The following is a 27951-nucleotide window of genomic DNA, read 5'->3' as shown; positions in this document are numbered from 1 at the left end:
GCCTCCTTTCTTGGTTCATTCCATTTTTGATGAAGCATACTTTCAATTATCTTCTGGAGAATGAGTACATGAGAATTAAAATTTCTCAAACCTTGCATTTATGTCTAAAAATCTTTAATCTTTATGCATGATTGAGAATCTGCCTGGGTGTAGAGTTCTGGCTATGAAATACTTTTGCTCACAATTTTGGTATTTCTCTTTTGTTTCAGATTCAAACATCCATTTTGAGGACTCACTGCCATTATGTCTGATCCTTTGCATAAGGTGTTTTTTCCATCTAGAAGCTTCTAGAATCCTGGTATCCTGAAATTGATGATAATATGAGTCCTGGTTTCATTTAATGTTCTGTTATTTGGGCCCTTTCAATTCAGATGTGCATGCTTTTCAGTTACAGTAAATTTCCTTGTTTTTTTTTTTTGCCAATTACCTTCCATGTGTTTTACTCAAATGCCCAACCCCAAATGCCCCTGATTTTTCGAACTCTTCTCCCTATTTTCCATCCATCTTTTTCTTTTAATTTACTGAGAGAGGTCCTCAAACTTTTCAACCTTTAAGTTGACTATTTCCCTGTTTTTAAACATAACATTTTTTTATAGTTGATTTATTTATTTTGAGAGAGCATGAGTGGGGGAGGGGCAGAGACAGAGAATCCCAACCAGTCGCCAGGCTCAGCACAGAGCCCAACATGGGGCTCAATCCCACGAACCATGAGATTATGAGTGAGCCAAAACCAAGGGTCAGACGCTTAAGTGACTGAACCACCCAGGCGCCCCTCAACATAACATTTTTAACCTCCTATCTGCTAGTTACAAGTTTCTTTCATCCTATCCCCCAAATTGATATAATTACATTTTGAGGCCTAGATTCTTCATCGGATTCTTGTTTCACTATGACCACAGGAAAATCATAATTTTCAGGCGGTCCACTGTTTTCCTGTTTTATTCGGATTGGCTCCAACATGACCACCGGGACTTTGTGTGTGGAATCAGCTCCTGCTGGTTTGCTGGAAGAGCCAGAGCTGTAAGAGAGAGAGAGAGAAAAAACAAAAACATCAAAGAATGCTACCTGAAGTGTCTCAAAACAAAGCATAGCGATAGCTTTTAGAAGTAATTCTGTATAACTTCACAGCAACGGTCACTATGTTCCATTATCACAATCCATGATAAATGACAGTGAGATGCAACCGCTGCCTGCACACAGATGCCTGCACACAGCTTCCTGTATAAAAAACCTTTTACATATTAACCTATGTCATTAGTTGCACTATACTTCTGGAAAGATATTTGAAAAGATTTAAATAAAACCCGACTCATAAGAAAACAGACTTGAATACTCTGAGGCTCTTCAATTGGGCAGTCAGATTTTAATATCTTAGAACTATCTTTCCCACTTCCTTCTCTAGTCAGCGACAAAGAGCACTCTGGGCCCACATTAACGATTTACTGTCACAAAGTGTGAAGACAATTAACTAGAGATATAAACTGTTGGTGTTTGGCTATTTTAAAAAATGTACTGGGACAAAAACCCTTTACGGATACCCACAATGTTCTCATGGGATTAAAGGCAACATTTTTCTCTTGAGAGAATGTATCTTCCATATGATTAGCAAATAAGAACTGGGTTCACTAGGAGAAATCTGTAAGCATAAATAGATGAGCAAAGCAGTAAGCTGGGAGAGAATTTCAACAACTATGAATTTATTTATTTTAAAGCAGACCTAATGTTTGGGCATTAAAAAAGTCAAGAGAACATTGAAGTTAGTATAAAGTTATTGTTTCTTTTCCCCCTAAGTTTGTATTTGTACATATCCTATATAGTGCAGTCTGTTATACCTACTTCGTTTCAATTTCTTCCTTGCTATTAGGCTCAAGACAAACATATCATCCCCCCCCAATTTTTGTATCTCTAAAGACACAATTATACTTTATTTACTTAACCCATTAATTAGTTTGTTAAATTATAACAATCATTGAAATTTTAATTTAAAAGTTAAAAATAAAGGAAGTCGTTCAAGATGTATTGAGTACCAAGAGCATGTTGAGCCCTGGCAAGATAAATCTAATCAGAGATTTTATACACTAGAGGATAAGGTTAAGTCAGTTTACCTTCCTCGGCTCCCAACACTGGAGGCACTAGGTGAACGTATTGGTGGGTGAACACTAGTCATAGTAACAGGTCCTGGAGAAGAGGAAATCATTCACGTTCATAACATGAGTTAATGATTATGTGTGTCATTTCCTACTGAATATGCTCACTTAGCACTGGAACAAAATGGAATTATATAAAACAATAACCAGTTGTTGGACTCCCAGCCAAGTCTAACCCGGTTAGACTAGCGGAATTAAATCTCAATACTCCTGGCATTTTGGGCCAGATAATTCTTTGTAGGGGATCTCCGTGCACTGTGGATATTTAGCAGTATCTCTGGCCTCTACTAGTTATTAGATGCCAGTAGTATCTCTCCACATTTCCCACCCAGGGGTGTGACGATCAAAAATGTCTCCAGGGCCGCCTGGGTGGCTCAGGTGGTTAAGCATCTGACTTTGGCTCAGGTCATGATCTCATGGTTCATGAGTTGGAGCCCCACATAGGATTTTCTACTGTCAGCACGGAGCCCACTTTGGATCCTCTGTCCACCTCTCTGCCCCTCCTCCACTTGTTCTCTCTCTCTCCCCCTCTCTCTCAAAAACAAAAAACAAAAAACAAAAACAAACAAAACAAACCTTAAAAAAAAAAAAAAAAGTCTCCAAACAGAGTCAAATGTAAAGCAGGGCAAAATCTCAGTGAGGACGCTAGTACTAGTGAAAGCTACAGACGACAACGAAAAGCAGTAGGTGCTGATGTAAAAGCAGTCCAAGACAGAAAGCCACACAGAGACCAATCAATGGAGACACCGAAACAACTATTCTACTAGGCAACGCATTAAGATACTTTGTCCAATGCCTAGCATACATTCAGTTATGCGTAAATGTTAGTCTTAGTAATATTGCCAAAATGGTATCCAGAAATGTTCTGTCAAGTTATACTCCCGCCAGCTATGTATCAGAGTACTTCTCTTATCACATTCTTAGCAATGAGTATTTTCACTATTTAAGTCTTTGCTAATTTAACAGTTAGAAATTATATCTTATTTTGATATTTATAATGACTACTAGTGACATTGAAACCCCCCAAGTTACTGGCTATTTGTATTTCCTCTTTAGGGAATTATCTAGTCAAGTCCTTTGGCAATTCTGAGTATTTTCCTTAATCATTTATACAAACTTGTTATATAATTAAACAGTTTCTATGCCATATTTGTCAACAGTGTTCTTCCATTTTGTTTGTATGTGTTTTAAACAAGCATCTCCTTTTAAACTGCGTAACTGTCTTATGTTTGTGTGACTGGTGAACCTTCAGAAATTCTCCTCTCTCCATATTTTGTTCTAAGGCACCTATTTTGCCAACCTCTGTGAGTAGTATTAGGTAGTATTAGGTGAACAGGATTAGGGAGAGTGCTTCTCTCTTAAACGAAATGAGTAGGTATGTTAAAAATTCTTAAACATCAATTACACGCACACACACACACACACAAACACACACACACACACACACCCCACCAAAGAAGAGACTGACACTGATAAATTTTGACCCTAGGCAACTTACATCCAAAAAGATACCATATCACAGGAAAACTTATCAAAAAGAATAAGTATAATACTAATTTCCTCCTAGGAATGCTCTAATGCCTATAAGTTTTGTTGAAATTAAAAAGGTACAGAGGTTTAAACTTTGCTTCCCACCTTGAAAGTAGACTAAATTTAAACAGTGCCCAAAACTCAGACTCATTTTAATCATCCGAGAAAACGGTGGAGGGCAGAGGTGAGGGATGAGGGTAATTACTAGTAAAAAAAAAAAAAAAAAAAAGGGAAAACACCCCAAAGTCAAAGGAAGCTCACTTTACCTGCAAGGCCTGGAGATGGCACGGATGAGTTTGGTGACTGGACGGTTCTGTTTGAGGGCGGTCTTGGCTGGCCATGATCTATACTGGTATCTTTCCTCACAATATTGTCCAGCATAATAGTACTTGAACAGTCAATCTTATAAGAAACGAAATTATTTCACCAAATCCCGACTTTGCAAGTTAAAAGCTACTTTAAATTTAAAAGAAAACTTTAATAGTTTAATTCCTATCAAGTAATGAAGTATATAAATATCATATTTAAGAAGTTCTGATGTATATTTTCCCTATAAACAATCTTGAAAAAAGCTTTTATTCATCTTAATGGTCCATCTTAGTAAATATACTGAAGACATACTATTTCAGAAGCTATGAGGAAAGAGAAAGGAGTATCATGTATCATTCACACCCTTAAAAACTCAAACAAAAAAATATATAACTTATTTAAAAATAACAAAAAGTACCCCCCCCCCCCAAAAAAAATAGCGCAGTTTTACATTTTTGCAAGTTTCTTTAGTGTCTGGCTTAATTAAGAGCCAAAAGGATTCTTTTATGTGCATAAGAACATAAGCACATTGTGATGTGTGGTTCTGAAGAATATGAAGAAAATCTGGCCTTACACAGGAAGGACCTTGTGTAGTATCCTCTGAAAGGGTGGTCACTGATTCACACTGCTGAGAACTCGTCTCTGGTATGCACTACGTAGATGAAATAAGCCCACACATAGCATATTTCTAGAACACTAATCTCACCTAAGTACATTACTATTATTTCGTAGGGGAAAATGGGTCCTTTAAAGATTCTTGCTTTAATGTAACAGGTATACAGGTAACACTTCTTTTCCAACTGATCACTCAGCTAAAATAATGCTACACTTCTACTAAATAAGACTTTAATTCTTTATTTTATTTTTAATGTAATTTATTGTCAAATTGGCTTATATACAACACCCAGTGCTCATCCCAACCAGTGCTCTCCTCAATGCCCATCACCCATTTTCCCTCCCATGCCGTAACCCCTGTCCACCCTCAGTTTGTTCTCTGTATTTAAGAGTCTCTTATGGTTTGCCTCCATCCCCTTCTGTTTCTATTTTCTCCCTCCCTTCTCCCATGGTCTTCTGTTAAGTGCCAAGTAGTATTCCATGGTATATATAAACCACATCTTCTTTGTGGAAAGACTTTAATTCTTTAGATGCAAATACTTTTCATGCTTAAATAGACCATTTATTTCTCGAAAATGTCTTTGTGATTAAAATCAAGTTCAATTCTCTAACATAGTTCCAGCCTTTCTGAACTAGGATTCTATAAGAGACTTAATTCCTACTGTCCTAGGGCACAGATTGTTTATGATGAATCTACTTTTCCTTCTCCATCTAGAATGGTGCTACTTATGAACCATCTTTGGGGGGACTGAGAAAACGGTCACTCAAATCAGCTTCTTTATTCTATGGTTCAGCTGAAGAATTTCAGTTGAGCAAGGCTGGTAGACAAAGGTTCACCTGTATCTGAGGACTGCAGAGAAAAGGCCAGAAGGACGATTTGTGCTTTCTGTGGGTCCTCTTCAGGGGAGGGGGAAAGTACACAGGGTCATTTATGTTTAATAACCTTTTGGCAATACCTTGGCCAATACTTTTCAGAGTGTAAAATGTACTGGAATGTGAGTGGATCTATTGAATCTTAACGTAAGGAAAGTTATTTACGCTGTGAGTTAATCCTAAAAGCTAAAGTAAAATTATAGGAATGAGACAAAATTAGTTTTCCCATATATTACCTACGAATGAAAAATACATGTCCTTTACCCATTTAAAGTATATGCAATTATTTAAAAAAATGAAATAACTCTGGTAAGGTTAATGATGCAACTAAATAATTGATCTCAGTAACCTGAAAAACCAACTAAATAATGAAAATAAAAAATTTATTTTACCATCTGACCAGATGTTTCTTAAAAGTTTTAATGTTTGTGTCACAATTCTATAACCTTGTAGGATAAGGAAACGTAAAACAAGTATCAACTTATATGGAGATCTATCTATAGGATATTTTACTTTCTGCCTTTGGAAAAGATTTTTTAGAAAGTCATATTGGTAAAGTTAGTGAGTAAATGTATTTAATTTAAATATAAAATAAACCAGAGCTAATCTTGCACTGGCCAGTATAATCTGGGAGAAAATGTTTTCATTTCCATTGTTAAACTTGTCTCTATCTCTTCTGATGTTTTAAATCCCAGCCTCCCCAGCCCGCCGTATCCTTATTCTAATACAGCACATTCCAACATTCACCTTTCCAGTACCTCTTTCCCAGGTCCTTACTTCCCAGCTTTCCCAGCTTAGATTCCAGAGTCCATCACTATAATCATTAATTTATAACATGTTTAACATCAGTGCCATGAAAGATGTCCTCTATATACGTTTAAGGGCTTATCTTTTTATTTTTCCTGCTGTTTTATTTCTAAAGAAGAAAAATAATTTCTAAAACCCAACACACAACCTATCATCTGACTAACTCAAGCCTTTTACCAGGTAAATTCACTTGAAATTTTCGAAACATTCTTAGTATAAATGTTATGTATACTTACATCTGGAAGAGAAGGAAGATTATAAGAGCCTCCCACTGGTGAGCTCAAATCAATCATAGGTGAGCCGAAAGCCTTTGCATCATATCCTGCTGCACTCGTAATGGTAGGACTAGAAGGAGTAGAGGATGTGCTGCTGGCGGTTGATGGGGCAGCCTGCCCGCTGCTGATCTGCCACTGTAGTACCAACAAAGGAGGAAGGGGGTCTATTAGCAGGCCAAAGCATAACATGTCCTACTAATCTCTGTTCCTTTGTTACAAAACAAAGTAGAAGACACATTCTGCTATCTGAATTCAACTATAATTTGAATGGAAAGCAAGGAGGGACAGGTATGTATAATTTTCATTAATCCTGTCCAAAAATAAAAAATAAAAAGCAGATATCTATATCTATATCTATATCTATATCTATATCTATATCTATATCTATCTAACCAGAAAACAGTTGGCATGTATCAGAAAACCACAACATCCAATCCTGAAAAGCTAACACATAGGGGGTGGGCGGGAACATAAGCACATAGCAACTTCAAGGTAAAGATGGAGGGCTAAAAAGATATATTTTCTTCTGTCCCCACCTGAGACACTTGAAACTAAATAACAGTTTGCACATATTGCAGAACCCCTAAGAGCCTGGAAATTAAAAGCATGAGAGGTAAAGCTGGGGCTGAAAACAGGATGATCTGCTGAGAGTTTGTTTGAGAAGCACTGAGGCTCATGTTCCTTTCCCACTTTACTGTAGATACCCCAAGATAATACAGACTTCCTCCATTTCCACAGATGAAGGCTGGAAGTTTATTCTCTAAAATAGAGAAAACTGTGTTTTTGGATTGAAGGGCACCAGGTTCACCTGAAGGAAGAGACGTACTGCCCTGAAAATGAAGATTATGAAGCCACACTGACACTGAATGCTGAGCTTCCCTCCCCCACCCCCAACTCTGCCACTGGCCCCCACCAATCTGCTTACCCAAGCTGGCTTCAAGGTGCAGCCAGGCCCTGAATTTTAGGCAGACGACAGAAAGACGCTTTGGGAACTGGACCAGTCTAAGAAGTACAACTTAAAGATTGTGATACTAAGAATTCTCCCAATAAATCTACCTCGTAGCCTTAAAACTAGAGTGAAACCTCAAACATCAAACATTAGCTCTAGACCCAGGCTTGCGGGATTTTTTTTTAACACTCATTTCTTATATACGAATAGGTAATTAAACATAAACAACTGAGGAAACTCTTATCATTTACGTTAAAGGCTGAGATAAACACACTAAGATAATACCAAAATACTAGGAATGAGAAGAGATGAACCATGCTGCTCTCCACAATTTACTTCAAAGCCTCTGAAAAAATAAGACTTGACTGATATATGGAAGAATAAATGGCTATATGATTAGTAAGTGAGAAGGCAAATGGAACAATTAGTCCCCAACACAACTCTTGAAGCTGTTGTGTTTGAAAATTTTTGTAATAAAATATAGGGGAAAAGGAAAGCAACTGAGGTATCTCAGGACTATACAAGGGGGAAAATATCCCCAAATACAACAATATATGGACTACATTATACAGAGTGATAGTGTGACAGGCATTCCAATTTTGAAAAATCTAATTTGTATTCCTCACTGAAAACACTGTATAAAGAAACCTGTGAATGTCATCTTTACCACCTACCTACCCCTCACGTCCATCCATCTCTCCCTGTGCCCTCTGCCAACTTCCCTCCTCCAGAATAATCATAGTTATGGACGATGTATATCTTTCCAGGGTTTATTTTTTTAAAAAACCCCTCCCCACCCCCCACCCCCCACACAACCAGAAAAATGAGATAATACCCTACAAAAATTCTGGTTTTTTTCCATATAACATCATCTATAGATTACTGCATTTTCTCAATTGCTGAACATATTCCCCTGTGCAAGTGTACTATAATTTGTTAATTTAATCTGTTGATTAAATTTATTATCTATATTATCTCCTAGTTTATTCATTTATTCATTCATGTTTAGATTTTTGACCAGGAAACATTTTAAATATATATATTTTTAATGTTTATTTTTGAGACAGAGACAGAGTGTGAGCGGGGTAGGGGCAGAGAGACACACACAGAATCTGAAGCAGGCTCCAGGCTCTGAGCTGTCAGTACAGAGCCCTATGTGGGGCTCGAACTCACAAGCGAGGAGATCATGCCCCCGAGGCGAAGCCAGAAGCTCAACCAATTGAGACACCCAGGCTCCTGGGACCAGGAAACATTTTTTTTTTTCCAATATATGAAATTTATTGTCAAATTGGTTTCCATACAACACCCAGTGCTCATCCTAAAAGGTGCCCTCCTCAATACCCATCACCCACCCTCCCCTCCCTCCCACCGCCCATCAACCCTCAGTTTGTTCTCAGTTTTTAAGAGTCTCTTATGCCTTTGGCTCTCTCCCTCTCTAACCTCTTTTTTTTTTTTTTTTCCTTCCCCTCCCCCATGGGTTTCTGTTAAGTTTCTCAGGATCCACATAAGAGTGAAAACATATGGTATCTGTCTTTCTCTGTATGGCTTATTTCACTTAGCATCACACTCTCCAGTTCCATCCACGTTGCTACAAAGGGCCATATTTCATTTTTCTCATTGCCACGTAGTACTCCATTGTGTATATAAACCACAATTTCTTTATCCATTCGTCAGTTGATGGACATTTAGGCTCTTTCCATAATTTGGCTATTGTTGAGAGTGCTGCTATAAACATTGGGGTACAAGTGCCCCTATGCATCAGTACTCCTGTATCCCTTGGGTAAATTCCTAGCAGTGCTCCTGCTGGGTCATAGGGTAGGTCTATTTTTAATTTTTTGAGGAACCTCCACACTGTTTTCCAGAGCAGCTGCACCAGTTTGCATTCCCACCAGCAGTGCAAGAGGGTTCCTGTTTCTCCACATCCTCTCCAGCATCTATAGTCTCCTGATTTCTTCATTTTGGCCACTCTGACTGGCCTGAGATCTGAGTGTGGTTTCGATTTGTATTTCCCTGATGAGGAGCGACACTGAGCATCTTTTCATGTGCCTGTTGGCCATCCGGATGTCTTCTTTAGAGAAGTGTCTATTCATGTTTTCTGCCCATTTCTTCATGGATTATTTGTTTTTCGGGTGTGGAGTTTGGTGAGCTCTTTATAGATTTTGGATACTAGCCCTTTGTCCGATATGTCATTTGCAAATATCTTTTCCCATTACGTCAGTTGCCTTTTAGTTTTGGTGATTGTTTCCTTTGCTGTGCAGAAGCTTTTTATCTTCATAAGGTCCCAGTAGTTCATTTTTGCTTTTAATTCCCTTGCCTTTGGGGATGTGTCAAGTAAGAAATTGCTACGGCTGAGGTCAGAGAGGTCTTTTCCTGCTTTCTCCTCTAGGGTTTTGATGGTTTCCTGTCTCACATTCAGGTCCTTTATCCATTTTGAGTTTATTTTTGTGAATGGTGTGAGAAAGTGGTCTAGTTTCAACCTTCTGCATGTTGCTGTCCAGTTCTCCCAGAACCATTTGTTAAAGAGACTATCTTTTTTCCATTGGATATTCTTTCCTGCTTTGTCAAAGATTAGTTGGCCACGCGTTTGTGGCTCTAGTTCTGGGGTTTCTATTCTATTCCATTGGTCTATGTGTCTGTTTTTGTGCCAATAACATGCTGTCTTGATGATTACAGCTTTGTAGTAGAGGCTAAAGTCTGGGATTGTGATGCCTCCTGCTTTGGTCTTCTTCTTCAAAATTACTTGGGCTATTCGGGGCCTTTTGTGGTTCCATATGCATTTTAGGATTGCTTGTTCTAGTTTCGAGAAGAATGCTGGTGCAATTTTGCTTGGGATTGCATTGAATGTGTAGATAGCTTTGGGTAGTATTGACATTTTGACAATATTTATTCTTCCAACCCATGAGCATGGAATGTTTTTCCATTTCTTTATGTCTTCTTCAATTTCCTTCATAAGCTTTCTATAGTTTTCAGCATACAGATCTTTTACATCTTTGGTTAGATTTATTCCTAGGTATTTTATGCTTCTTGGTGCAATTGTGAATGGGATCAGTTTCTTTATTTGTCTTTCTGTTGCTTCATTATTAGTGTATAAGAATGCAACTGATTTCTGTACATTGATTTTTTGTATCCTGCAACTTTGCTGAATTCATGTATCAGTTCTAGCAGACTTTTGGTGGAGTCTATCGGGTTTTCCATGTATAATATCACGTCATCTGCAAAAAGTGAAAGCTTGACTTCATCTTTGCCAATTTTGATGCCTTTGATTTCCTTTTGTTGTCTGATTGCTGATGCTAGAACTTCCAACACTATGTTAAACAACAGCGGTGAGAGTGGACATCCCTGTTGTGTTCCTGATCTTAGGGAAAAAGCTCTCAGTTTTCCCCCATTGAGGATGATGTTAGCTGTGGGCTTTTCATAAATGGCTTTTATGATGTTTAAGTATGTTCCTTCTATCCCGACTTTCTCGAGGGTTTTTATTAAGAAAGGATGCTGAATTTTGTCAAATGCTTTTTCTGCATTGATTGACAGGATCATACAGTTCTTTTCTTTTCTTTTATTAATGTGATGTATCATGTTGATTGATTTGTGAATGTTGAACCAGCCCTGCATCCCAGGAATGAATCCCACTTGATCATGGTGAATAATTTTTTTTATATGCTGTTGAATTCGATTTGCTAGTATCTTGTTGAGAATTTTTGCATCCATATTCATCAGGGATATTAGCCTGTAGTTCTCTTTTTTTACTGGGTCTCTGTCTGGTTTAGGAATCAAAGTAATACTGGCTTCATAGAATGAGTCTGGAAGTTTTCCTTCCCTTTCTATTTTTTGGAATGGCTTGAGAAGGATAGGTATTACCTCTGCTTTAAACGTCTGGTAGAACTCCCCTGGGAAGCCATCTGGTCCTGGACTCTTATTTGTTGGGAGATTTCTGATAACTGATTCAATTTCCTCGCTGCTTATAGGTCTGTTCAAGCTTTCTATTTCCTCCTGATTGAGTTTTGGAAGTGTGTGGTTGTTTAGGAATTTGTCCATTTCTTCCAGGTTGTCCAGTTTGTTGGCATATAATTTATCATAGTATTCCCTGATAATTGCTTGTATTTCTGAGGGATTGGTTGTAATAATTCCATTTTCATTCATGATTTTATCTATTTGGGTCATCTCTCTTTTGTTTTTGAGAAGCCTGGCTAGAGGTTTGTCAATTTTGTTTATATTTTCAAAAAACCAACTCTTGGTTTCATTGATCTGCTCTACTGTTTTTTTTTTTTTTTTTTTTTTAGATCCTATATTGTTTATTTCTGCTCTGATCTTTATTATTTCTCTTCTTCTGCTGGGTTTAGGCTGTCTTTGCTGTTCTGCTTCTATTTCCTTTAGGTGTGCTGTTAGATTTTGTATTTGGGATTTTTCTTGTTTCTTGAGATAGGCCTGGATTGCAATGTATTTTCCTCTCAGGACTGCCTTCGCTGCATCCCAAAGCGTTTGGATTGTTGTATTTTCATTTTCGTTTGTTTCTACATATTTTTTAATTTCTTCCCTAATTGCCTGGTTGACCCATTCATTCTTTAGTAAGGTGTTCTTTAACCTCCATGCCTTTGGAGGTTTTCCAGACTTTTTCCTGTGGTTGATTTCAAGCTTCATAGCATTGTGGTCTGAAAGTATGCATGGTATGATCTTAATTCTTGTATACTTATGAAGGGCTGTTTTGTGACCCAGTATGTGATCTATCTTGGAGAATGTTCCATGTGTACTCAAGAAGAAAGTATATTCTGTTGCTTTGGGATGCAGAGTTCTAAATATATCTGTCAAGTCCATCTGATCCAACGTATCATTCAGGGCCCTTGTTTCTTATTGACCGTGTGTCTAGATGATCTATCCATTGTTCTAAGTGGGGTATTAAAGTCCCCTGCAATTACCACATTCTTATCAATAAGGTTGCTTATGTTTGTGAGTAATTGTTTTATATATTTGGGGGCTTCCGTATTCGGTGCATAGACATTTATTATTGTTAGCTCTTCCTGATGGATAGACCCTGTAATTATTATTAATGCCCTTCTTCATCTCTTGTTACAGCCTTTAATTTAACGTCTAGTTTGTCTAAGTATGGCTACTCCAGCTCTCTTCTGACTTCCAGTAGCATGATAAATAGTTCTCCATCCCCTCACTTTCAATCTGAAGGTGTCCTCAGGTCTAAAATGAGTCTCTTGTAGTCAGCAAATAGATGGGTCTTGTTTTTTTTTTTTATCCATTCTGATACCTATGTCTTTTTGTTGGCGCATTTAGTCCGTTTACGTTCAGTGTTATTATAGAAAGATATGGGTTTAGAGTCATTGTCATGTCTGTAGGTTTCATGCTTGTAGCGGTGTCTCTGGTACTTTGTCTCACAGGATCCCCCTTAGGATCCCTTGTAGGCCTGGTTTAGTGGTGATGAATTCCTTCAGTTTTTGTTTGTTTGGGAAGACCTTTATCTCTCCTTCTATTCTAAATGACTGATTTGCTGGATAAAGGATTCTCGGCTGCCTATTTTTTTTCTGTTCATCGCATTGAAGATTTCTTGCCATTCCTTTCCAGCCTGCCAAGTTTCAGTAGAGAGATCCGTCACTAGTCTTATTGGTCTCCCTTTATATGTGAGGGCACGTTTATCTCTAGCTGCTTTCAGAATTTTCTCTTTATCCTTATATTTTGCCAGTTTCACTATGATAACGTTGTGCAGAAGATCGATTCAAGTTATGTCTGAAGGGAGTTCTCTGTGCCTCTTGGATTTCAATGCCTTTTTCCTTCCCCAGATCAGGGAAGTTCTCAGCTATTATTTCTTCAAGTACACCTTCAGCACCTTTCCCTCTCTCTTCCTCCTCTGGAATACCAATTATGCATATATTATTTCTCTTTAGTGCATCACTTAGTTCTCTAATTTTCCCCTCATACTCCTGGATTTTTTTATCTCTCTTTTTCACAGCTTCTTCTTTTTCCATAATTTTATCTCCTAGTTCACCGATTCTCTCCTCTGCCTCTTCAATCCGAGCTGTGGTCGTCTCCATTTTATTTTGCAGCTCATTTATAGCTTTTTAGCTCCTCCAGGCTGTTCCTTAGTCCCTTGATCTCTGTAGCAATAGTCTCTGCTGTCCTCTATACTGTTTTCAAGCCCAGCGATTAATTTTACGACTATTATTCTAAATTCACTTTCCGTTATATTGTTTAAATCGTTTTTGATCAGTTCGTTAGCTGTTGCTATTTCCTGGAGATTATTTTGAGGGGAATTCTTCTGTTTTGTCATTTTGGATAGTCCCTGGAATGGTGCGGGACTGCAGGGCACTTCCCCTGTGCTGTCTTGAATAACTTGTGTTGGTGGGTGGGGCCAGAGTCAGACCTGATGTCTGCCCCCAGCCCACCGCTGGGGCCACAGTCAGACTAGTGTGTATCTTCTCTTCCCCTCTCCTAGGGGCAGGATTCACTGTGAGGTGGTGTGGCCCATCTGGGCTACTTGCACACTGCCAGGCTTGTGGTGCTGGGGGTCTGGCGTATTAGCTGGGGTGGGTAGGCAAGGTGCACAGGGCGGGAGGGGCAGGCTCAGTTTGCTTTTCCTTTGGTGATCCGATTCAGGAGGGGCCCTGCAGCATCGGGAGTGAGTCAGACCCGCTGCTGGAGGGACAGATCCACAGAAGCACAGCCTTGGGTGTTTGCGCAGTGCAAGCAAGTTCCCTGACAGGAACTGCTTCCCTTTGGGATTTTGGCTGGGGGATGGGCGAGGGAGATGGCGTTGGCGAGCGCCTTTGTTCCCCGCCAAGCTGAGCTCTGTCATCTGGGGCTCAACAACTCTCCCTCCCGTTGTCCTCCAGCCCTCCTGCTCTCCGAGCAGAGCTGTTAGCTTATAACCTTCCAGATGTTAAGTCCCGCTTGCTGTCAGAACACACTCCGTCCGGCCCCTCTGCTTTTGCAAGCCAGACTTGCGGGCTCTGCTTTGTCGGCGGGCTGCCCCCGGCTCCCTCCCGCTGGTCCGTGTAGCACACACTGCCTCTCCACCTTTCCTACCCTCTTCCGTGGGCCTCTTGTCTGCACTTGGCTCCAGAGAATCCGTTCTGCTAGTCTTCTGGTGGTTTCCTGGGTTATTTAGGCAGGTGTAGGTGGAATCTAAGTGATCAGCAGGAGGTGGTGAGCCCAGCGTCCTCCTACAGCGCCATCTTCCCTAACCTCTTCTCCAGGAAACATTTTAAAAACATCCTTAGAGTGTGTATCTACACATTAAAAATGACAACTGGAGAAGAGGGGCGGGGCGCCTGGTAGTTCAGTTGGTTAAGTGTCCGACTTCAGCTCAGGTCATGATCTCATGGTTCGTGGGTCAAGCCCCACATCAGGGTCTGTGCTGACAGCTCAGAGCCTGGAGCCTGCTTCAGATTCTGTGTCTCCCTCTCTCTCTGCCCCTCCCCTCCTTGCTCTCTGTCCATCTCTCTTTCAAGAATAAAAAAAACATTAAAAAAAAATTAAAAAAAAAAAAAAACTGGGGAAGAGGGAAGGTACACGTTTGTGCACACAGAATGTGCTAGGTGCTTCTGTACACATTAGCAGTCTCAGCACAACTCTGCAAGGGATTCAATATATAGCTGGGGCAAATGACATTTAAAAGATTAAACTTGCACAAGGTCACAAAACTCTTAGGAAAGTAAACAGGACTTAAGGCTACAATGCAGCTTGGGTCCTTTTCACCTCTCTCTACCAATGAAGCAGAGAAAGAAATGACTTGTTTAAAAGCGTTTTTATTAAAATATTATGAAAATTCTGTGCTATTAAAGCAAAGCTAAACTAATTATAACCACACACAAACACGCAGCACATGTACTTTTTGAATAGAATTTTCACATCATTTGATTAAACGAATGTCAGAGAATTATAGAAACCACATCATATTCCTTATTTTGGTCTTGGCAAAAATATGAAACTGAAAATCAGCCTACAAGTATTAAGCTGGAAACAGTGTTGACACAAGTGCTTGAAGACAGAGAACTTTGATAAATATAACAAAAGAGTGTCTTATCTAGAAAATATTTTTACCTGAAGACCTTAAGAATATAAATATTAAATCCTATTGGATTTAATATAGAACCTTAAAACATTCAATTTCATCAGATGTATAGGTACTCCATATTAAAACTATCAGTTTCTTTCTAAGTCTCCTTCAAACAATTTAAAGATTTCTCTTTTGCAGAATATAACCTGTATTTGTTAGAATTCTTCTGTCTTAGTAAATGTAATGAACTCAGCTAAAAGCTGCACCTATGAGTATTGCCAAAAGTCATACCTACGACTCACTGATTATTCTGGGCCTTTAATCCAACTTAAGTGGATTTCTCTTGTTAATCATAAATCAGGACCCATTCTCTTAGCTTTGTCTCTATGTCTGTAATAAACTTGGTAACTCACATTTATTAAAAACAAAAAAACTTGCTCTTCATAACCATTGCTTTATTTATAAATTCAACATGATCTGAAAGCAGAGAAGCAGAACAAGAAGCTGAAGAGAGTAAATATATATACCTGTTTTATAGCTTGTTGAGCCAAAAAAGCCATCTGTAGCGGGTTGGGCTTTATTGCTTGTCTCGGCATGTTCTGGTTCGGTGGGTATCTCAGCTGTTGAGGATGTGGAGGAAGAACTGGTCCATTGGGTTTGGGGCTGTGATTTTGGAAATTTATCAAACGTGGAGGGGGTTGCTGGAAAAAAGAAATTAAACCATTTTAGTGACGGTCATCTCCTGAAAGACAAATTACAGAGAAGTCTGTAACTTTCAAAGAAAGACAGCAACTCTGTCACAGACGAACAACTTATTAATACAACAACAAGGGTGTGGGGGAAGGAGGCAGCCTTCCAGAATGTGTAAAGCTATGTGAAAAGGGGTTTCATTAGGAAAGAGCCGTGGGACAGGGGTTTCCAACTTTAAGTAGGTTATAATAGGACTGGATGTAGGCTATGTTAGGAAGTAGGGAAAATTTGTGTTAAGTATCCTTCTAAGTCCCTGATTTGCCCTCTTCAGACATCCTAAAATAATATGGTGGTTGAATACTAATCGCTAACATTTACTGAGCAGTCGTTACATGCCAGGCACTGCTTTCAGAGATTTCTATGAGAGAACTCATTTAATCTTCACAACACTCTTATGAGGTAGGGACTCTTTATTTTACAGAAAAGGAAATCAGGGTATAGAGAATTTAAATAACCTATCCAAGATTAACAAAGTTAGTAAAAGATGAAGCTGGAACTTGAACTTAAGCACTCTAGCTCCAAACTCTTAACTGACAAATCATGAATAGTGAAAACTGTTAATATTTGAAAACTGGGACACCTGGGTGGCTCAGTCAGTTAAGGGTCCAACTTTGGCTCAGGTCATTATCTCACGTTTTGTGGGTACGAGCCCTGTGTTGGGCTCTGTGCTGACCGCTCAGAGCCTAGAGCCTGCTTCAGATTCTATGTCTCTCTCTCTCTCTCTGTCTCCCTGCCCCTCCCTTGCTCACACTCTGTCTCTCTCTCTCAAGAATAAACATTAAAAAAAAAAAAAAAAAAGGAATTAGTGAGTTTTAGATCTGAGGTCAAACCATATGCCATGCATTGTGATTACCATTTTACATGTGTTACTTCATTATGTCATTTGTAAAATGAGGACACCGAACATTAGAAAGCTTACGTAGCTTTAAAAAGGTCACGTGGCTAGTGAAAGGTGGTGCTAGAGCTTTGATCCAAATCTAGTCTGCCTCATCATTACCAAAATGCGTTCTGGTATTTAGCTGGGGGTTGATTAAGGTACAGATGAGAGGATGAAATTTCCCTAAAAGAAAATAGATTTCAAGTGGAAACCCTCCAAGGACAACACTAGTTGGTTACAGGACAGGGCAAGGGCTGGGAAGACAAGCCTACTTTGTGCATAAATGCTAGCCTTGGAAATTGAGATTTGTGTTCTAGAAAAAGGTAACCTTATATGCCAGTCTTTGTTTCATCATGAACCAATCCTACAGTTGGCAACTTATTGCGAAGCAAATACTTATTTTTTAGGCGCTCTAAACTGTGAAGGAAGACAGCTATAAAGTGTAGCCCTGCCTTCTTTTTTAGCTTTTACTCTCTCATTTTTTTGAATTTACTCTCCTTGCATGGGTAAACTGCTTCTCTCTCCCCTGTCTTACAAATTAGTTGGCACTGAGTTCACCCTCAGTAACTCTCAAGAGTAGCCAGCAATTACACACCCAAGAAAAACAGATTTAGATACTGTTTCACCACCAAGGGAAATTCTGTGGGTGAAGAAGAGAAAAATATTAGAGAAAATATCAGAACTGTACAGAAGCATACGCCTGAAGCCACAGCAATTCTTTCTAATTCTTAAAGTTTTGTAGGGGCGCCTGGGTGGCTCAGTCGGTTAAGCGGCCGACTTCGGCTCAGGTCATGATCTCGCGGTCCGTGAGTTCGAGCCCCGTGTCGGGCTCTGTGCTGGCAGCTCAGAGCCTGGAGCCTGTTTCTGATTCTGTGTCTCCCTCTCTCTCTGCCCCTCCCCTGTTCATGCTCTGTCTCTCTCTGTCTCAAAAATAAATAAACGTTAAAAAAAAGTTAAAAAAAAAAAAAAAGTTTTGTGACTTGAAGGGTTTTATCTCAGAGAATCGCAAACAGAAAACAGTTGGGCGCTTACAGTGGAAATAGTACAAAACTTCTAAATTTATCTAAGAGATAATTTTTTATAAAGTGGAAAAGCACCTAAAATGGTCCTTAAGGAGAATAAAGGTAATCCTCGAAGTCCTTTGCTGCCCTACTCTCACAGTCCCAGCAAGAATGAGGTTTATATATTGATACAGTCAAGAAATGACACTTGATGTCAGAGTAATGTACCCTGTGAAAAATCAGTGTGGGAATGGATGTCGACCCTACCATCATGGAGCTCACAGTTTGGTAAGACGTGAGGGGTTTTTCCCCCCTCTCCTAAACAGTTACAGTTGACTGCATTAGACAGGGAAGGCAACTTCGAAGAATAAGATTAGGAACTAGTTCTGAGCATAAAAGAAAAAGCAAAACCAGTGGTACTTTAATTAAATGGAATCACCTAATTTGCAAGAAAGATACAGAAGGAAAAAACAGAACAGAGAAATAATTGAGCACTTTAGCAAACTAACGTATAATCATCGTTAGCCTCATCTGCACTCTAAGTACCTTCATTATTATAGGGTTTGACTGTATTCTAGGTCAGTAGTTCCCAACTGTGCATAACCATGAAGGATAGCAGATGTCCTTCTAACTCTTCAGGAAAATGAATGTTTACATATGAATGAGAGCATCTCCACAGCAATAAATCTGACTCAGGAGTAAGAGCCATTGCTGTGAATTTTGTATTCAATAACATACGTGACCACACTCAACAAACTGTGATCTGTCCACTGGAGTATAAAAAGATATACTGTATATTGCTAAATAAACAGAGATACACAGTCTATCAAGTTTGTACCACTTGGTCATAGAAGTGTGTATCCTATGTCTGTATCACCCAACTCTTTAACCACACAGATTATGTGGTTAATATTCAGAGGAAGAAGAAATAAGGAACTCTCATGCAAGCAATTTTTTAGAAGTAGTCCTTCAAATTTACCTGGGTCCTACAGACAGATGCAGAGTACGATCTGAACATGTCCACAAAGCCAGAGGCACACACGCACCTCCTCTTAGGCAGACATTTCCCTACGCTTTACATGTAAATAAACTAGTAGAAAACGAAGTCTACAGCTGAGCAGGGCAAGCTTATGGAGGAGGAGAAACTGATGACTGAAAAATATATGAGTATTTGACAGAGAACACATAAAAATGAGGGGTGAGAAGACAGAAAAACAACAGTGTGTGAGGTAATGACCAAAAGATACGAAGGTTATCTTATTTCTAAGTGGGAAAATTAGGTCACATAATAGAGATTGTGCATTATATAGATTATACAGCAGTAAATCCTAGAGAGGAAAAATAAGATCAAATGCAAATTTGAGATACGTAGGCTAAATAAAGGCTCAGAGGTCACTTCTGTTTTGTCGCTGCTTAAATAATGAGTGACCAAGTCACACAGTATCTACTAACTGCTCAGTTCCTCACTTCTTAGTGAAAAGATAATTAACAAAAATAATGGATTTATCCTTTTTTTTTTGCTTTAATAAACTATTAAATAAAAATCACTTTTCTATCTCCCACTTAAGATAAATATTAATCATGCAAATGCTTAGCACTAAGCACTCAATCCTCTTCTCTTCACATTTATCTTTAGAAATATTTTGGTACTCTTTGAAGTCTACCTGCAATATGTCGCTCTGCAGAGATAATGACAAAATTACTCAGTTTTCTTAAAATTCCAACTCTACCAGTTGAAACTCTTGGTATCTACAGTGCACAACTCTCTTCTCACAGAGCACTCACCAAAGACTTCTTAAATTCTTTGTTAATTACTTCTGTGAACATGTGGGTTAAAGTAAAGTTCTAGAGGAATAATCAATTTGGCATATTAAGTTAGGCATTTTAATATACCCCTGGATTTGACAAGCCTTCTTAATCAAATTATTAGAAAGCCATAAACCTCAAATAAATCAACTCAGGCCTTCACAGAAGCAATTTAACAAAATCACGATCTACATATGCCTACAACTTTCTTCAGGGTTGAAATAAGAGCCCTATGAAGACCAATTCTATGTTTTGCAAAATTGCTACAAAAAAATTATCATGCCATTTAAAATTGCCTTTTCATGAAGAACCACATTATATATTCCTCTTAGTGCTTGTAAAATACTAGTAAAAAGTTTTTTCTCTGATTAACTGGCATTTTTCCTTTTTACCAAATAATATAGATATTATGCCTGTTTCTCATTTTCTTGGGTTGAGAAAAAATTCTGAGCTAAGTCTTGTTCTCAAGTAGTTCTTCACACTTTGATACTTATTAAACCATGTTCTACTTCATTTGTGTCATTACTGTTTCATTACTTCAAATGCTTCTCAGGAATAGGAAGAGTACATATTAATAAATGTAACTGTCAATAACAATTTGTATGATTTGATTAGACCTTATATTCCTTAGTAAACTTATTACGTATGCCCAGATCTAACTTGAGCAGGACGGTTAAACTACTTAACAGAGTGCATAAACTTCTTATCTTGAAAAACTGACTTAAAAGTAAATGGAATACTTGATATCTAGTAAGAATAAGAATGGTTCATGGAGTATCTGCTCAGAAATAAAGTTTGAAAAAGGTAGTTTTCTAAGGAACCATTCCACCCCAGTTTTCTATTTGACCCTAGTTTCTAGGATGCAGTGTGGTTTTTCTAAAACACTGCATCCCCACAAAGAACAGAAAACTGAAGTATTAGTCATTCTGAAGCACTAATACAGGAATTATGAGTTACAGATTTACAAATTTCCTCATCAGTCATAGGCATGGGTTATTTAGGAATGCAATCATTTATCCTGTTATAATTTGAAGAGTAGATGAAAACAGATGTACCAGCTAAATAAACCATTAATTCCTTTTTGAGAAGGACTAAAAACTAGAAGCTAAATCAAGGATACTTAATGTGATAAATTTTTAACAATTCATAGATGTAAATCACAAATGACAGATGTCTTGGTTATTTTAAGAGATGTTGAATACAATTGTACTATCATTATCTAAGTTAGGACAGGCCTGCTTCCAAATTTACCTGATGAGAGATGGAAGGTTGCTGGATGGGCCCCTGCATTCTAGGGTTTGGTAAACCCACAGGTGCTGGCCTCCGTTGCACCTGTTGCCTCTGAGCCATTACCTGTTGCTGCATATGCTGGAGTCGTAATTGAGCTAGGCTGATCTGTGTTGGAAACTTGGATAACTGGTTTGAAGATAAACCACCTGGTGGCTGTGAATTCTGTTCCACGACAGGATTCTGCTTAGGCATTTGTGGCTGACTCTCTTTATCTTCAATTACTAAAGAACCTAATTAAAGAGAAAAAGTTAAGTTCTAAAGTTTTTCTGAAAGTGAAATAGCATATTTCATAAGGCTCTTTTTGCTGAACTTCAAATTGCCAAGAAACTTTTTCATCTCAGGAACGCTTTACACTCTTAGAAATCAAAGGTCACAAAGAGCTTTTGTTTACGTAAGTTCTATCTATCAAATTTTCACATTTTAGAAACTATTAAAAACATTTTTTAGTTATTAACTCATTTAAAAATAACAAGCCCACAGTAACACATTTTTATGAAAAAATAACTTCACAAAAATTAATGAAGATTTACACTGTTTTAAGTTTTAAAAATCTTCACATGTCTGGCCTAAGAGCTGAACTCTCCAATTTGTTTCTGTATTGTCTGTCATTATATGTTGTTTGGGTTGAAATTTATGAAGAAAATCCAGCCACACATAGACATGTAGTTGGGAAAAGTCCCATAAAGGAGTCTCATACAATATTTTGAGAACTGCTCTTGTATATCAAAATAAAACAAGTCAATCTGACGTTGGTTCTAAAAATCCCACAATGTATTTGATTCTTTAGAATGAACAATTTGTAATCTCTCAAGTTCCTTATACCTTCACGGCTCATACTACGTCAGCTCTCTGACAGAGAATACTGTGGCTCACAACTACACTTTTAGAATTTAAAGGTGCCTCTAGTAGGTCTGATTACAGCATAAGGCAAAGCTTGACTTCTTCAACGGACTCAATTTCTGATTTATTAAGCATAAACATCCTAAAAAAATATGGTCATCATTCATTAAATACTCACTGCATGTTAGGTAATGTGATAGTAGGTCTATGTATATTCTTGATAAAGTCCTTTTTATAGATAAGGGATCTAAGGCTCAGAGAGATTGAGTAAATTACCCAAACTCACCGAGACATTAACTGAATGTTGACATAGATCAATATTTTCCCTATGTACTCTTCTAGAAGACATTTCTCAGAAGCCACGGATAACACCAAGTCTGGGAAACTTGAATCCTTCTTAGAATATTTAAAATGTAAATCTCATTGTAAATGGTAATTTACACAGCTGTAAGTGATGGCTCTGACAAGTCTTACTGTAAAGGATATTGTTTAACCTTATTATAGGAATTTCACAAATAGGAGATGCTGTTTTTATTTTGTTTTTGCTGATGCAGACATACCTAAAACTATATACATTTATGTATATAGTTACACATTTTACTTATGTCTACATCACGAGGTTTATGCTGTAAGTTATATGCTTGTAATTACATGTATTTCTATACTTGTGTAGATATATAACTTGTGATTCATAACTTCTGTATAGCTGAATCTGTGGTGGTTTGGTGAGGTAGGTAAGAGATAGTTACTTAGAAACACACTTTGTATTAAGATGCTTTTTAGTAAGACAGGTCAGAGTGTGTGTGATTCCAGCTGCCTGCTACCTATCAATAAATTCATTGCTGCATGCACTTCAAAACTGAGCTACAGGGGTTAACTTATCACTACCCTTTTTGTTCTTTTGTATGGATGCGATCTGTGTAAGCTTATTGCTTCCTTTCTTGATGTGTTAAGAGAGCACTGGCTCTCTCCAGCCATTTCTTCCTTTCCTACCTAGAATCGAGCTGAGGGTATGAGAGACCAAACATCTTTGATGATTTTGAAACATAGTCTGTGAGCCCAAAAAACTGTCATCAAAGGGAATATACTGATGGCTGATGAAGAATGTACAGGGAATTCTTAAATTTCTGTTTCTATAGTTTCCATGTGAGAAATTAAGAAGAAAGGCAAAAAGTGAAGACTTTTTCTACGATTTGAGTTCCTAATCTTACCAAAATGACAGTCTCCCTCTGTGATAATTTGGTGGGCTCTAATACTAAAAACTGGGGCACTTTTCTGTGTGCATGTTACGTTTCAATTAGGAAATTTAAAAATACAGTTATTTCAGGGCGCCTGGGTGGCTCAGTGAGTTGAGCAACTGACTTCGGTTCAGGTCATGATCTCACAGCTCATGAGTTCGAGCCCCGTGTCGGGCTCTGTGCTGACAGCTCGGAGCCTGGAGCCTGCTTCGGCTTCTGTGTCTCCCTCTCTCTCTCTGCCCCTCCCCACTCGCGTTCTGTCTCTGTCTCTCTCAAAAATAAATAAACATTAAAAAACAACGTAAAAAAAATATACAGTTATTATATAAAAGGTGGAATAAAAGATGAGAAGTCTTCCCTAGCAAGAGCAAGCAAATGAACCTTTAGGTGCTCCATGACTGGGTATAAGAAGTAAACCAATATGAGAAATACTATTTTAACAGAACACATTCCACATAACAAAAAGCCTGTATCAATGGCAGTTATGAGTCAAAAGTTTTATTACCCCATTGTGATAAATCTATAGTTAACAGTAAAAGCAATATTCTATGGAAAAAAGAACTTCTAAATTCCCAAGTCTAGACATCCTGTGAGTCAATATTAAGGATGTTTCATATTATCCATTTATTTACATATGTGTATTTATACTCAGGCATGTGTTACACAGATACACACGTTAATAAAATACTGGCAAAAATTCCATGTCTTTAAAATAAGGTAATAAAAACACTTTGATAGCATTATCATAATCATTAAGAGCTCCAGAAACAAATGGCACTTTGAGGAAACGGACATAATGGCCTACCTAAATTGATAATATTTTGAGCCCAGAAACTAGGATCACAGTGAAACTGGATGGTATTGTTGGTCACTGGGGAAGCATCACACCTTGCTCGAAGGAGGTGCCGTAACCGGTATGTAATCTAGGAGAAAGGAGAGACAACTAAACATCAGTATCTTTCATCAGGCAAATAATTTATTAAGTTCCCAGGGAATACACAAAAAAAGTCATTTCTGGTATGTATGCTGATACAAAACAGCTAATCATATAGAAGCTATAAAATATGGATACACAACATGGTTTAATTTTTAAAACGTTAAGTTTTGAGGTATAATTTAGTTACCTATACTGTTGAATACAAAACTGAAAAGTATCTTCAAGTGATACGTTAAAGTGAGTTTTTTCGAATTAATAAAAGGTTAGAGAAGCACCAACTAAATATCTGTAAAATAAACCTTAACATATTTTGCTCTTTTATTATACTTATGCTTTTAAAGAAAGTTTCAGGATTTGGATTAAGGGGCTAATGAGTTATGGAAAATACAGATTAATCTCTGCTCAGGAGATGTAAGTACAGCTCACATCTAGGCTGCTAGTGGGATGGCTCCCCTTGCTCCTATGTTTTGAATCTCATGTCATTACACCACACCAGCCACCTCCTTCCACCCTGTAGTCCTCCGTGAACACTTGGACCTTCTCTCTCAGCCCTTGAAGAATTTAGCTCCTGGCTCACTATTACCATCTCCAACATTACTCATCATAATTCTTAATGATTTTAATATCCAACCAGCTGATCCTTCTTTCTAGCTCACTTCCTCTGGTGCCCAGGTACCCATTATCCTATAAACCTTAAAGGCCCTATAAGCCTTTGCTCTTATAATTTTTCCATGTCCTTCAATCTCACATTACCATTATCCTTACCCAGCTTAAACCCCAGGGTCAAGCACCATAATCATCTCCTTGCATATACCCTCAATACCTGTTTTTCTCACATACTCCATCAAATATACTCCCATCTCTCTCCTCAACCTTTGTCACCAAACAAAACAAAACAAGCAACCCTGGTTAAGTCCAGCTTTTGCCTAAATATAGCTGGACTGATAAAGGGAATGATCACTTCAAACACATGACAATTTACTTCCGGTTATGCCCCTAAGGGTGACTGGCTAGCATGTGACATTCTTCTGGTACTTTACTTCCCTACTCTCCTAAGTAACTGTTCAACTTTTCTTCTCAAATCTCCAGCACCCTTCCTCCCCCATTGTCAATCTCAGCTGATGATTTTGCTTACAATTTTACTGAGAAAGCAGGAACAATCAGGGACCTTGTACAAATTCCCACCACTTGTGAGTATTAGTGTTCCCTCCAGTTGCAATGCTTCTAGAGCAGTCCTTCCACTTGTGCAACAGCACCCAACCCTTCTTGCCTACTCACAGACACTGCTCAGCAACTTTCTTCCCTCTCCTGTATCACCTAGGCTTCCCTTTTACTGGATCATTCCCATCGACAGAGAAATGTTTTAACTTTTCCCAGCTAAAAACAAAACTCTTGGCTCTTTTTCTCTTGCCATCACTGCCCCGTTTTCCTGCTTTTTACAGCAAACTCTTAAAAAAACTCATCTATTTTTACTGTGCCCTGTTCCTCTCCTCCCATTCTTTTCTGAAACCACTCCTTCACTTGGCTTTCAGCATACTATACCCTCATGGTTTTATCTTTATTTTACCAGCTGCTACTTTTGGGGGCCACTGAGAACAGGTTTGGGCTCCAACGCACCATCGAAGCCTCTACTGTTGGTTCTTTCAACTGAGCCCCAGGGCTCAGTCTTTCAACTGCTCTCATTTCTCCTCTACCCACAGTTTCAGTGATCTCATATGGTCTCATAGTTTAAATGACTTCTTAATTTACATCTCAAGTCTAGATCTCTCTTTTGAACTTGCATTTCCAACTAGTTATTCAACATCTCCACCTGGTTGTCTAATAGGCACCTCAAATTTAATCTGCTTAAAAGGGAATTTGTGATCTTTCTACACAAGTCTACTTGTCCTATAATCTTAGCCTTGTCCATTACTGTCAACACTATTTTTCCTACAGCTTAGTCCTTGGTTCCTTTCTTTTTCTCATGCCCTACATTCAACCTGTTAGCAAAATCCTACTGGTTCTAGCCTTAAGATATGGATAACCCTACCCATTTTCCCATCAACTCTATTATTTATTATTATTATTATTATTATTATTTTAGTTTATTTATTTTGAGAGGGAGAGACAAGAGGAGAGGCGAGGCAGAGAGAGAGAGAGAGAGAGAGAGAGAGAGAGAGAGAGAGAATATGAATCCTAAGCAGACTCCACACTGTCAGTGCAGAACCGGATGCGGGGCTCAAACCCAAGAACCGTGAGATAATGACCTGAGCTGAAATCAAGAGTCGGATGCTTAAGTGACTGAGCCACCCAGGCGCCCCTCTCATCACCTCTATTAATTCTCCTGCTATCACTTTGCAAAAGTTATCTTACTGCAGTAAGTAAGGCTCTAACTGGTCTCCCTTATATCTCCCTTGCCCTCAACTACCTATAGTCTGCTCTCAATAGCTACAGTGATTGTTAAAATATAAATCATATTCTGTCTTCCTTCTCAAGTCCCTCTCTCCAGCAGTTCCTCATCTGAGATTAAAAACCAAAGTCCTCATAATGAACTACAAGGCTTGTGCTGTCTGACTGCACTGCTTCTCTGACCTTACTCATACTACTTTCTGATCCTTCACTCTGTTCCAGCCCCTCACGCCTCTTTGTGTCCATATCACAAAAACCACCACCTCCATCTTTGTATCTGCTGTGTGCTTCGCCAGAACAGACTTCCCCCAAATATCTGCAGGAATTGCTTCTTCACTTTTCTTTAGTATTTGCTCAAATATCACCCTCTTTAAATAGACCAACTTATCTTACACTACCACTTGCACTCCAGTGTTCCCAGACTCCCTTCCTTAATTTAATATTCTCTAGAGCACTTAATATATACCAGGTAATAGTTATATATTTTACTTATTTTGGTGCTGTCTCTCTCCACTAAATGTGACTCTTAAGGGGCAAAGATTTTATTTTGTTCTCTGTTCTCCCAGTGCTTAGAATGCTGCCTGATATATATAGCAGGTATTCAGTAAATAATTGTTGAATACATAATTTGCTTTAGTTGCTAAATTATTTTCAATAGCTCTAATAAATTGTGAGTAAAAAACCATCAAACTATTTTGGGACTAAGTAGAATACATGGCACAGTGTGTAGCTAACAGCACTCAACACAATGCTCTTCTCCCTAAGTTTTTGTCTTAATTTTTTGTGTCCTCTAACAGTTCTCACCGTAAAAGATGTTCCTACAAAGCCGACCAAAACAATCATTCCAAGAACTTTCCTTTGTAAATATACTCCTGTTTTATCATTTCCAAAAATTTGTTCATTTTGAAATACTTTTTAAATTGTAGAAAAGTGAAAAGAACCCTTCACCCAGATTTCCCAACGGCTGCTGTATTAACACACTTCTTCCAGTGCCTCCCCAACTGCTTTTGCACATACACTATTGCTACTAGTCTTTTTCTGAACCTTTGACAGCAAGTTGCAGACATGAGGTTCTGTCTACCCTAAACACTCTGGCGAGTGCACCTTAAAACAAAGATCGTCTAACATAAAGAGCAAATTCCAAATTCCGAAACCAAGTCTGACAACACTGCCATCCAATCCAAAGACCTCATTCAAATGTCAACTCTGCCCACAGTGTCGCTTGCTAGGATACTGTCAAGGAATGCAGGTTGCATTTGGATGCCATGTCCCTTCAGTTCCTTAGGCTTTCCCTGTCATTTATGTCCTTGATGGCTTTAAAGA

General features: G+C 38.4%; 1 protein-coding gene across 2 annotated transcripts in view; it reads right to left on the bottom strand.

The window, feature by feature from the left end:
• Window positions 1-27951, bottom strand: part of TRIM24 (tripartite motif containing 24) — a 109924-nt gene that overhangs the window by 6868 nt on the left and 75105 nt on the right. Inside the window, exons 8-14 of one of the 2 annotated variants that reach the window (XM_049641925.1) lie at window positions 24109-24226; window positions 21187-21455; window positions 16029-16202; window positions 6518-6691; window positions 3944-4079; window positions 2106-2178; window positions 850-1018 (exon numbers count right to left, since the gene is read on the bottom strand). In XM_049641925.1, coding sequence (XP_049497882.1) covers window positions 850-1018; window positions 2106-2178; window positions 3944-4079; window positions 6518-6691; window positions 16029-16202; window positions 21187-21455; window positions 24109-24226 — 1113 coding nt within the window. The remainder of the gene's footprint in view (window positions 1-849; window positions 1019-2105; window positions 2179-3943; window positions 4080-6517; window positions 6692-16028; window positions 16203-21186; window positions 21456-24108; window positions 24227-27951) is intronic. The other variant, XM_049641926.1, reaches the window with a different exon arrangement.

This window comes from Panthera uncia, chromosome A2 (genome assembly GCF_023721935.1).
Source record: "Panthera uncia isolate 11264 chromosome A2, Puncia_PCG_1.0, whole genome shotgun sequence".
Classification (NCBI taxonomy): domain Eukaryota; kingdom Metazoa; phylum Chordata; class Mammalia; order Carnivora; family Felidae; genus Panthera; species Panthera uncia.
This window is presented reverse-complemented; position numbering and strand designations above follow the sequence as displayed.